Source organism: Pseudonaja textilis, chromosome 8 (assembly GCF_049901715.1).
Source record: "Pseudonaja textilis isolate UNSWEBS1 chromosome 8, rPseTex1.2, whole genome shotgun sequence".
Classification (NCBI taxonomy): Eukaryota; Metazoa; Chordata; class Lepidosauria; order Squamata; family Elapidae; genus Pseudonaja; species Pseudonaja textilis.
Genome location: NC_141997.1, coordinates 50,045,402 through 50,058,128, shown reverse-complemented (window position 1 = coordinate 50,058,128; position 12,727 = coordinate 50,045,402). Strand labels below are relative to the sequence as shown.

The window sequence follows — 12,727 nt, the reverse complement described above, 5'->3', positions numbered from 1 at the left end:
TTTTCCTTCCCTCCTTCCCTCCCCTCTTTCCCTTCCCTTCCTCCTTCCTCCCATTCATCCATCCCTTCCCTCCCCTCCTCTCCTTCCTCCTTCCCTTCCCTTCCTTTCCCTTCCCTCCCTCCTTCCCTTCCCTTCTCCCCCTGGGAGAAGCGGTATATAAGTGCTATTGCTATTGCCTTTCCGTTCCTCCCTCCCTCCTTCCTTCCTCCCCCTTCCTTCCTCCTTCCTTCCATCCCCTCCTTCCTTCCTTCCTTCCTTTCTTCCCTTCCCTTCCTTCCCTTCCCTCCTCCCCTTCCTTTCCCTTCCCCTTTTCCCTTCCCTTCCATCCCCTCCTTCCCTCCTTCCCTCATTCTCTTCTCTTCCCTTCCCTCCTTCCCTTCCGTTCCTTTCCTTTCCTTCCCTCCCCTCTTCTCCTTCCCTTCCGTTCCTTCCCTTCCATTCATTCCATCCCCTTCCTTCTCTCCCCTCCCTCCTTCCCTTCCCTTCCTTTCCTTTCCCTTCCCTCCCCTCCTCCCTTCTCTCCCTCCTTCCCTCCCCTCCTCCCTTCCTCCTTTCCCTCCCCTCCCTCCTTCCCTTCCCTTTCTCCCCCCTGGTTTACTAAACATCGGGTAGAAAGAAGGACTTGACTGGTTAACGTCTTTTTCCTTTTTTCCTAGTTCCCTTTAGGACTTTCTTCTGTAACCGCTGCTTTCTTTGCAGGGAAGAAACCCAAGGTTCCTCGCCCGGAATCCCCCAGCTTGACTCCAAATATATCTGTGAAAAAGAAAAACAAAGATGGCAAGGGTAAGCCCAGAGAGGGCGGGCGGAGAGTTTCGGAAGATAAGGGAGTGTTTGGGGTCCAACTCAAGAGTGGAACAGGAGCCCAGCCCTCACCGGGAGATAAGAAACGGCCTGGCTTTATTTAATACTCACTCCAGGGAGAGGACCTGCCAGTGAATCCAGCTGCTTTCTGGCCTTCGGTAGGGGAAGTGAGGCAGAGGGGTCACAATAAATGAATGGGGTGAATTATCCCTGTTTAATTCCTTGGCCATTGCTGCCCTTCCCTCCTTCATATCCTCCTCCTTTTCCCCTTCTTCCTCCTCTTCTCTTTCTCCTTCTCTTTCTTCCTCCTTGTTCTCTTCCTCTTCCTCCTCCCTTCTTTTTTCTTCTCTTCCTCCTCTTCCTCCTTCTCTTCCTCCTCCTTTTTTCCCTTCTCCCCTCCCCTCCTTCTCCTTCTTTCCTCCTCCTGCTCTTCCTTCTCTTCCTCTTTTTCTACTTCTCCTTTTCCTCCCCCCCACCTTCCCCTTCTTCTGCCCCTTCCCCGTCCTTCATCGAAGGAACCCGGTCCGCTAAGTCTACCAGTTGGCCAGGCGGATCCCGAGGGAGACAGATGGCACTCAAGTCACTAGGCCCTAAGCCACGGGAGGGTTTTAATAGGTGACTACCAGCACCCTGAAACACAACTGGGAGTAAACTGGAAACCAGGGCAGCTCCTGAAACAGAGGTATCGCAGGGGCCTACCATCACCACTTGTGCCACTCCAGTGGGTGGAGATTATGTGGCGAGACTCTATGGCAGTGGTGGCTAACTGTTTTGGGCCTCTGTGCCAAAAATTGTGCGTGCGCTTGCATGCTCACACACTCATGTGCCAGCACCCAGAAGGCAATGCACATGCCCCCACGCCCCCGTGCATGCGCGCGCAATTCCTACCCACCCACTCCGCTGCTGCCTTACCTGCACTGCGCCTCACAGCTGATTTTCGGTGGGTTTGAGGCCTTTTTCGGCCGCCCAGAGGCTCGAGGAAGGCTTCTGCAGGCTTTGCAGGCCGAAAACTAGCCCCATTTCGTCACTTCCGGTATTGCCAGTAAAATAAGAAGCGATGAAACGGGGCTAGTTTTCAGCCTGCAGAAGCCTTCCTCAAGCCTCTGGCAGGCCGAAAAAGGCCTCAAACCTGCCGAAAATCAGCTGTGAGGCGCATGCATGCCTGGTGAGGTAGGTTTGCCTGCAGCTCGCGTGCCGGCACAAACGGTCTGCAGTGCTACCTGCGGCATGCGTGCCATAGGTTCGCCATCGGCTCTATGGCGTCAAAAGCCTGCAAAGATTACAACTCTTTGTCCATCCTCCCCATCCATCCCACTAAGGACATAAGTTCTCTCAAAAGAGTTTTGATTTTTGGGTTGTCTTCCTTTCAGGGAACACCATTTACCTGTGGGAATTCCTACTGGCGCTGCTTCAGGACAAAGCCACCTGTCCCAAATACATCAAGTGGACTCAGAGAGAAAAGGGCATTTTCAAGCTGGTCGACTCCAAGGCTGTGTCCAGGCTGTGGGGAAAGCACAAAAATAAACCGGATATGAACTACGAGACCATGGGCAGAGCGCTCAGGTAGGTGCATTACTGGAGAAGCGGCCCCTTCCCTTCAACGCTAAAGGCTTTGGAAGCCTTTTAGCCCAAGCCAGACCTCCCTCATCCAAATTCTACATCAACATTATTTGTACCTCTTCTTTCGTGCCACCTGTGTGTAAGAAGTACTGCTGCAGATACGAATTGAGTTGTAGAACAAATTGGAAAGGTAAATGTTTATTCAGTAAAAGATGCCCCTGACTGATGACCACAACACAACTGAACCTAAAACTCATGTTGCTAAGCGAGACGCTCCTCCTCCTCCTCCTCCTCCTCTTCCTCCTTCTCCTCCTCCTCCTCCTCCTCCTCCTCCTCCTCCTCCTCCTCCTCCTCTCCTTCTCCCTCGCCTGTCCCCCCATCCTTCTTCTGCTTCTTGTCCTCCTCTGCCTCCCATCCTTCTCTTTCTCCTTCTTCCGCTTCTTCTCCTTCTGCTTCTTCTCCTCCTCCTCCCATCCTTCTCCATCTTTCTCTTCCTTCTTCTTCTCCTTCTCCTTCTCCTGCTGCTTCTTCTCCTTCCATGCCTTTTCCTTCACCCCCTTCTCCTCTGCCTCCCATTCTCCTCCTCCTTCCCCTTCTTCTTCTTTTTCTGCTGCTTCTCCTTCTGCCACTTCTTCTTTTTCTACTGTTTTTCCTTCTTTCACTTCTTCTCCTTCTTCCTCTCCTCCTCCTTCGGTTTCCTCCTTCTCCATAGAAGCTTCGGCTGGAGGAAAGAACCTTCTCTAGTTGAAGGAAGAGACTTAAAGACAACCAACATCACTGACTCTACTCAGCTATTTCAGAACATGTAGACCCGTGATGGCGAACCTATGGCACGCGTGCCACAGGTGGCACGCAAAGCCGTTTGTGCCGGCACGTGAGCTGCAGGCAAACTTACCTCACTGGGCATGCACACGCCTCACAGCTGGTTTTTGGCGGGTTTGAGGCCTGGAGGAAGGCTTCTGCAGGGTTTTGCAGGCCAAAAACTAGCCCTGTTTCATCGCTTCCTGTTTTTCTGGAAATACCGGAAGTGTCGAAACGGGGCTAGTTTTCTGCCTGCAAAGCCTGCAGAAGCCTTCCTTGAGCCTCTGGAGGTCGAAAAGGCCTCAAACTGGCCGAAAATCAGCTGTAAGGTGCAGTGAAGGTAGCGGGGTGGTGGTGGTGGGTGGGGACGCGTGCATGCGTATGGGGCGTGGGGGGCCGCGCATTATCTTCTGAGCATTGGCATGCGAGTGCGAGCGTGCAAGCGCACGCACAATTTTTGGCACAGGAGCCCCAAAAGGTTAGCCACCACTGATGTAGACAAACCTGCTCAAACGTTTTCACCGATCAATACATGCTTGGGAATTAGCTGCACATTCTGTAAATTCCCTAAAAGAAAACGTTTAGGAAGTAACTTTTTTTTTTTTTAAATTATTCACCTTTGAAGTGGATCCGTTTTGCCTTGTTGCTTAAACCCTCGGTGTGGTTTTTTCCTTGTTCACACAGATACTACTACCAAAGAGGCATTTTAGCCAAAGTAGAGGGCCAACGTTTGGTGTACCAGTTCAAGGAGATGCCAAAAGACATCATCTATATCGACGACGTAGATCCCAACTCCAGCCTAGACTCTCCGGATTCCTCTCTACTCTCCACCCCCGGGGCCAACAGAAGCCAAGCGGGCAAAGCTAAGGCCTCTTCCAATTCGGGCTCCAAAGGAAGTGGATCTGCCCCCCTTTTAAAATTGCCCTTCAACGCCAAGTCCGCCAAACTGAAGCAGCCCTTGGAGACTGTGCCCCAGCCCTTGCCTTCTTTGACCCCTGAAGTGCTGACGACAATGCAGTCCAGCCAGTCGACTCATCCTGCTCAGCTTTATCGGACAGTCCATTTAATGCCGTCGGTGCAATCCATCCAGGAAGGGCACGCGGCCGTAACCGGTAACTTGCTGGACGAATCCCTGAATCCTTCGGTTACAAACATCAGGTAAGGAAAAAGCGAAGCGGATCTTGAAAAACATCGGGGAGATCTTTGGCCTGGCTTTTCCCGTATCCTACGTGGGTTTTTTTTCCTCGTCTGAAAAGCCTTTTGAGGTTTACAAACCGCAGACACGTATGCGAAAGGGGTCTTCTTGCTACATTTTGGGGTGTCATGCCCCAATCCGAGGAGGAAGACCAACAGCTGACACAGGGAGTGGGAGTGTGGCTTCGTTGGCTGTGGAAGAACCTGGGGAAGGGCAAAGTTCTGCTGGGCAGAGCAGGGGTGAGGGAGAACAAGGGAGAGGGGGTTCAGAGGACCCAGGCCCACCCCCTCTTCATCCTAGGGCACGCAGGGAGGAACGGAGAAGGGAGCAACGTGGGTTGCATGGTTTACGGGGGAGGGAAAGGGCCCTGATTCCCTTCATTAGGCACACCTGAGAATGAGAGTTTAAAAGATCAAGCTGAGTGCGGCGTCTGCTGGGAGTAAACGTGAGTTTATCTTGTGTTGACTTTGGTTATCTGTGTTCCTAGCATCTTCCCAACCATGTTGAGTGATTGCCGTGCCTTCATTCTGGAATTGTTGCTCCTGTCCTTTTGAATTAATTACCTCATCTTGCCTTGATTGGACTTATAGTTACAGTTTTTGTTGACCATGTTTTGAACTTGATTCTCTGCAGCCAAAGGCTGTTTACCTGGGAGAGTTTTTCTCCAGCCCAGAAGGTAACCTGGACACTGGGAGCAAAGTTGGAGCTAATAAAGGGACTCCTACTGATTATCTGACTGGGTTGCCTTTGTGCCACGCCCCTTTGGGTCATCACATGAGGTCTCTCTCTGTTGTAAACATAAAGATATGCTTGGGTTCTTTTGTGTACAACTTAACCATGGAGATTCTCGGTCATCTAGATCGGCGGCCTCCAACCTTTTGGGCACCTTTGGGGACCGGTTCCGTGGAGAGATGCTTTTCCGCAGCCCAGAGTGGGCATGGTTTTGCGTGCTGCCTGCATCCTGTGGATGGGAGCTTTGCTTGTTTTTGCAGCCCGATTTCCGGCATGCCATGACCCAGTGCTGGTTCACGGACCGGGCTTTACGGACCTCTGATCTGGTTGTCCCAAAGGTGTTCGGTTTTTTTTTTAAAGGCAACTGGACAGGGTGGATAAAACACCAAGTCACAAACTATGCAATGGGATATATGCAGTGGCTCTACCGGTTCAGTCTGGTTCTGCTGAGCCGGTAGCAGCGATGAGCAGCATAGATGGAACCGGTTTTCTCCGCTGCTCTGCTGTTGGGCCCACCCGCCCGGGCGGGCTTCCCTACTCACCTTTATCCTCTGAATTTGGAGCGTAGCGGCTTTGCGCGGCAGCTGCTGAAGCGACTGGGATTGTGCAGGCTTGTAGGAGGTGAGTTAGAACGCCTCTGCGCCTGTGCAAAGTGCACGTTTGGCACACACGCACACGCAAAGTGTGTGCATGCGCGCTAAGCGCGCCCACCAAGCCACACCCACCAAACTGGTGGTAAAAATATTTGAATCCCACCACTGGATATATGCAATACGGTGCCGTGAGACATGGGCAGGTCTGTACATTGGGGAAACAAAACTTCCCAAGTGCATGGCACAACCTAGGAGAGCAAATCCATCAGGACTAGATTCAGCAGTCCACCTGCATCAGGGGGTGGGCTTCAAAAATTTCAGCAAAGGGTGGGTGAGCGTGGCTGTTAGGATATGTGCAGAGTAACCCTTGTATGAAAAGGATATGCACACAGAAAATGGTTTATGAGAACAGTTATGAAGAAATAGACAGCCACACGGAGTTGTACACGTTGTATTAATGTTTACTTGAAGAAATAGCACAGTCCAATAAACAGTCCATGTCATACATGCTTTTAACAGTCCAGAAATATCCACTTATAAAGTCTTCTTACATCTAGTTATAAAGTCTTTCTTACTGGTTCCATGTCTTTTACAGCAGACAAATATCAAACCACAATACAACAAATAATCTTCGATCTCAACAGAATATCAAAATAAACAAGGTTAATCAGCATCGGTCCATAGTCAGTCAGTATCAGTATCAAGAGAGATCATCAGTGCAAAATAGAAAAAGAAAGAGCATTAAACCATGATCTAGAGCTCCCTCTTATAGCAACTTGTAGCATAATTAACCAATCAGAACACAGCATAATACATACAAGTATTTTTCCTTAAAGCTACAAACATATATATATTCGTAGTTTATATATTGTCAACCCAACTATGTTATTTACATATACATAACAGTGGCCATGGTGGGTGTGGCCTAGTTGGCCTCCTGCACCATGGCGGGGTAAGGGTTTGCCCTCCCCGGGCTCCGGAGGCTTTCCTCAAGTCTCCAGGAGAGCAAAAACAGCCTCCCGGGGCTCCGGAGGCTCTCTGGAAGTCAGAAAAGGGCCCATTTCCAGCCTTCATGAACTTCCAGGAGGCCAGTTTTTCGCCCTCCCTGAGGCCTGCACTTACCTGCATCCAAAACGGGCTTTGTGGGGGACTCCTGGGAGGGGCGGGGTGGGGTGGGTGGATGGAGATTTGGGGGTTCTCCAAACTACACAGAATCTTAGCTAGGGGCTCTTCTGAACCCCTGAGAACCCCCAGAAGCTCCATCCCTGATCTGTATGTGACAGACAAGAGGCTGCTCTTTTGAGGACAGGAAAGTCCACATTTTGGACAGAGAGGACCACTAGCTTGGAAGAGGGGTCCAAGAGGCCATCTAGGTCAAAATTGAACAGCCCTCTCTCAACAGAGGGGGTAGGACACCACACCACCCATCTCCTGTCCCCAACATAGTCCTTTCAGCACTTCCAAGAAGGCTGCACAGCCATTTGCACCACTCCGGTGACCCTGAGGACACAGATAAACCTCCAAGTGGCCTCAAGGACCCTCTAAAAGGATGCAAATGACCAGCTGTCTGCAAGGAGTATAAATCCTTCCCTTCCCCACCATTCAGTCAGAGCTGAAGAAGCTTCTCGGATCAGAAGCGAAACATCATCAAGGAAGAAACAAAGGTTGTCCCATTGCGTTGTGAAAAAAGCACCTTTGCCCCAAGTGTGCAAGGGGTGACGCAGGAATATAAATTTATACCCGGCACAGAGCAGGGAACAAAATAATTCTGTAGCTGAATCCAACAGGAAATGAAGCCAGAGATTTTTCTAACACTCCTTTTTCCGTTCTTTTTCATGCTCTTTCCTCTTTAAGGATGGAGCTGGCATTAAGTAGACCACTGTTGCATAAATTAAATTTGTCGGATGGGAGAGAGATCTAGGTTTGGCTAATTTTGGCAGAAGGGGGTTTACAGTAGCACGTCTCTTCTCCTAGCTTGGTCTAGCTAATTAAGAATAAAGAGCAGGAGAGCTAAAGAACAAATGTTTAATTTGGAGTTATTCAGAGGCCACGCATGGTTGATTCCCCCTTTCCAGTGATTTTGACTTATTTCAGCGATCTAATCCAAATTATATATGAAAACCGCAGTCCTGATTCTAATTTTATGCAGTCTGCAAGGATGGATGAGACAACGAGGAAAACATTCTAGGTAATCTCTTTAGTGATGTATACACCACTTTGGCTACAGTTCCAGCTGGGGCCATCTCGCCTTATTGAAACATATTTGAAAATATTCTCTTTTCAGTAAAAAATGAAGAAAAAAATAATTGTCCCGATCCGATTCAGGGAATAATGAAAGAAGTTGAGGACTTAAGAGGAAAGAGAGATAAATCACTGCAAGAAAAAATGTAGGATCTGGCTGGAACTCTACGGAAGGGTTGAGTGCGTTTCGCCGTTCTAGCGGAGAGGTGTAGCTGTCATGTCCCTTGATTGAAAATCGGTACATTTTTTTCATTTTTTAAAAAAATTTGTTTACAATATAAAACACCAAAGCAAATACTGGGAAAAATAAAGGAGGGAAAAGGGTAGAAAAAGTTGTAGAGAAAAAACGGGGGGAAGAAAAGAAAAGGCATTTACTTCCAACTGGCTTTGGTGCAGTAGCTCCCAGTGCTGACTTTACAACAGGCTTACACACTTTAACAGGACTTCATTCGTGCTGGAGGCTTGAATAAACCATGATTCTGTTTCACAGTTTGAGAGCGGTTTGTGCTTCTGTTTTGGCCAGGCCTAGAGTTTGCACCATTGAAAGCAGCCTATGGCCACCCAATGGAGAGTCCTGTCAACACCTCCATTTTGTTGAAGATGTACTTTGCCTGGGAGGCATGATCTCAAGTGGTCTCAAACAGTGGTGGTATTCTACTGGTTCATCCCGGTTCGAGCAAACTGGTAGTAAAAACAGTACTACCTGTTTAGCTGAACTGGTATTTCTTTCTTTTTTTTCTTTTTCTCCTTCACGATGACCGGCTGTTCCGATGATCAGCTGTGCTGGGATCCTCTTCAGTGTCTTACTGCTTCGCCCAGGAGGTGTCCCTGAGGCCCAGGAACCAAAAAAATGGAGCGTGTGTGTGTGTGTATGTGTGTCTGCAAAAAAAAGAAGCCATGCTCACCCAGTCAACGTGGTCACACCCACCTAGCCACACTCACCTAGCCACGCCCACAGAACCGGTCGTAAAAATACTTGCATCCCATCCCTGGTCTCGAAGTGCTTCATGATTCTCCAAAATAGAAAGCTACAACAAACATAAAGAAGGAAGGAAGGAAGGAAGAGAGGGAAGAAGGAAATTAAAGAGAAACCAAGAAGATGGTTCCACCTTAATGCAGGCCTTAACTATTAATATTACAATACATTTTGTGTTGCATAATAGTCAAGGGAGGTCTCATACTGTCAGTCCTGCCCCAACTTGGTCTCTTAGGTAAGAACGACCCTCAATCCCATTTGGAGTGAAAGGTTTACTTTCCTAAAAGCCAAGTGGATTACAGTGTCGCAAAGCCAGAATTGAGATTTGCGTGCCAAAACATTCCTGGTTATTTTCCCTCTCTTTGTTCCTTTCCTTCGCTGGTTTTCCTCATTGTCCAGTCCTATTCAAAGAAAACGTTTTGGGAACAGTCTCTTTGACTGGGCGGTACGGAGCTGCGTGCGATGAGTCGTTAGCTTTCCCCCCATCCCGCTCGGTCCCTGCCCTCCTCATAGACTGACTGTCACCTAAAAAAATACTCCTTTGGTCTTTTTAGTTGCCAGCAGAAAGGGAGTGGAAGAAAGCAGTGCATTCCTTAAATGCTTCAGATAATTGCTAGCAGCCGAAGCTGTTGGCACGCAAGATTATTACTGGAGAGCATGATTGAGGACTCTTGGCTATGGATGCGTCCCATTGGAGAATATACATCCAGGGGGTTGGGGGAAGATCAGGTTCAAGGGGGAAAGGAATGATGTTTCTTAGAGTCGGCTGCATCCACGTAATGCCGACATGGTCACTCCCAATAAATCATTTTTTTTTACTCTGAGAGATGCGGCTAGAGACTTAGGATTTGAATGGGGGGGTGTTGTCAGAGCCTTGACAGCAACAGCCAGGGAACGCAAAGAGCAAGTCTAAAATAAAAAAGGGCAGTTCTGACCTACATTATTTCTCTTCCTTCAATAGGACCATCCAAGCCTCAGGCCAGGTTCCCGTCGTGGTCTCTCCCGGAAACCAGCAACTGCACACCGTAACACTCCAGACAGTGCCTTTAACCACTGTAATAGCCAGCGCGGATCCGACGTCTTCGGCCGCCCCTCAGAAGTTCATCCTGCAAGCCATCCCATCATCGCAGCCCGTGACTGTCCTTAAAGAGAACGTGGTGCTGCAGTCCTCCAAGCCGGTCTCCCCTCCGTCGTCCATCGTTTTCAGCCCCGCTCAGGTCCACCAAGTCCTCACCAGCAACGTCCAGACCATTTGCAATGGGACGATGAACGTGGCCTCCTCCTCCTCCTCCTCCTCCTCCCCGTCTTTCAGCACCGGCACCTCCGTAGTAACTTTTACGCCCGGCAGTTCCCACGCGGCCGCCGCTCAGCCCTCGTCCTCCTCCAACGCCGTGATCACGTCGGTGATCAAGGCGCCGGAAACCAAAGCCACCGTGATGCAAGGGACGGTTAAATTGGAAGCCGACAATTCCGCGGCGGGGGAAGACGACCAACCCTCGGAGCCTAGTTTCCACCAACAGCCGTTCGTCGTCATGGTGTCCACTTCCAATGGTTTCCCGCCTGCGGTACATCACATCAAACAGGAAAGCGAACACTTCGCGCCGCCGAGCCCTTATGAGTAAACAAGAAGAAACCCGGAAAAAAATTTTTTTTGCTCTTTTTCCTGAATGTGATGGAAAAAAAAAAAAAAAAAAAACGCCTCCCACCAATGGTGTATATAACTTTTGATTCCAAAGCCAGGCATTATAAAGCTACCTTTATTTTTTAATTTTTAAATTTCTCGAATTATATTTTAGAAGTAACGCCGTAGAGTTGATTTCCAGCTTTGTCCTTTCCTCTGCCATATAAACTATGATATGTTTAAAAAAAAAAGGCAAGCATGAAGGAACATGCAATTTATCCTTTCTTTTCTCTCTCTCTCTCTTTTTTTGATCACTGTCCAAAAATTCTAAATTTCTTAGACTTCCTGTATTGTTTGTCTTGTCTTGCATAATAATGTAATCAGTGCTTTCAAGCAATAGTTAATTTCAGGAGGTTTTTTTTTTTTTTTTCATGCCATTATTTGACTCTTTTTTTTTAAAAAAAAGGTAAATTCCAAAGATCTTTTTACTCAATGTCCTTAGAATATATTTTGTTTTATATGGATATATAAAGCAGTGGGCGATTGGATGTTCGTTCGTTCAATTGCCTTTTGCCCTAGTGAGAGATCATTTTGCAAAGAAAAGCATTTCCCTTCTATCAATAAGATATTTACCACCACTTATGCATTCTATTTACTATATATTTTCTATTCTAATAAGGACAATATATAAAGTGGCTCACCAAAAAGACGGGAGCTGTCACTACAGGTGCAATTGTTTTTCAGACCACTTAAAACCTTTTGAGGCATAAAGAAATGTGCTGGTTTTTTTTCTTCTTGCAATTATTTTTATAAGGAAATGAAAAATAGAAGTATATGGGACTTAACCCAAGCATTTTGAGATTAAAATATTTCTACAAAGTACCTTTTCTATTGTAAATATGTAATTTAATTTCTCAAAAAGATTTTTTTCATAAAAAAAGATATTTCCATAGAGCAATATTTTATAGATACAGATAAGATCATTATGTTTAGAGTTCTAAAGTTTTACGTATCCATGTATTGCGGAGTAAATTTGTATTTAAAAAGAAAAAAAAATTAAATTGTGGGACCTCTTTGAAGCTGTTTCCTCCTTTTTGTATTTTAATTGGTTTATCATGAAAATAAATCAAGTACAACATCCTGGTATGTTCGTCTTTCTCAGTCTGAAATCTGATATTGTGGTAGGCATTCATATGTTATTGTAGACCTGTAATAAAATACCCTGTGCAAGAAGGAATCAGATTTAAGATACAAAAATCTTTATTATTTTGCCCCCCACCCAAAAAAAAAAAAGAAAAAAAGAAAAAAAAGGCCTTTAAGTTATATCTTTGTTGTTTAAAATCAAGCCAAGCTAAAAATCAAGTGTGCGAAATTAAACATAAGCCATAAGTCTTGGGAGCTGGCAGTAATGGTTTGGTAAATAAATTAAGCATTTGCTACGTTCATCTCCAATCTACTTCGCATATATTAAAATAATTTAGCATCATGTTTAATAGGATCAAAAAGGGCTCAACTATTTCTTAACTCCCAGGAGCTAAAATATCTTGCAGAACTGTACATCAGCTATCTGTACATCCTATCTCAGTAAGTACAGCTAACAAGTCCAGTGTCCAGAATGTATGAACTTACTATTTCCACCATAAATGAAAATTTACATGCACAGCGCGCGCGCGCGCGCACACACACACACACACACACACACACACACACAGAGGCTTGAAAACATACAGAGGCTTGAAAACATACTTGTTTTATTTCTGGCCTTCTTCTCATTCTTTCTCTTATCCGGAATAAATGCGTACATTGCTGCAACAATACAGAATTAGGCTGTATACAGTATTTCTAACCTTAAAATAGTTTTTTCATCTAGATTGGAGCTATTGCTAAAAAGGGCAGGTTTAATGTATGGAGAAACTTGTATTGAATAAAAAATTTTTGAATATCCTATGCATCATGGATTGTATTACTTGCAAATACAGCACTGAGATTTAACCCTTCAGCATCTCATAATAGATTATTAATGTAATTTCTCAGGGAAGCAATAACACCCAAGTTCCTGTGTCCTCTGACAACATTTTAAATAATAACATCCCACCCTGGAAATTACAACACCCGCTTTATCATTTATTTTACTTATTAAATTTCTGCACCGCCCATCTCACCTAAGTGACTGTGGACAGCTGATAACGACAAATTCATGATAAAAC

At 46.6% G+C, this 12,727-nt stretch overlaps 1 protein-coding gene across 3 annotated transcripts in view; it reads left to right on the top strand.

Moving 5' to 3' along the window:
- Positions 1-11,660, top strand: part of ELF1 (E74 like ETS transcription factor 1) — an 88,728-nt gene extending 77,068 nt beyond the window's left edge. For all 3 annotated transcript variants that reach the window (XM_087938048.1, XM_026705332.2, XM_087938049.1), the window contains exons 6-9: positions 700-783; positions 2,172-2,364; positions 3,847-4,320; positions 9,861-11,660. In XM_087938048.1, coding sequence (XP_087794174.1) covers positions 700-783; positions 2,172-2,364; positions 3,847-4,320; positions 9,861-10,521 — 1,412 coding nt within the window. In that variant the 3' untranslated portion in view covers positions 10,522-11,660. The remainder of the gene's footprint in view (positions 1-699; positions 784-2,171; positions 2,365-3,846; positions 4,321-9,860) is intronic.
- Positions 11,661-12,727: the final 1,067 nt, after the last annotated feature.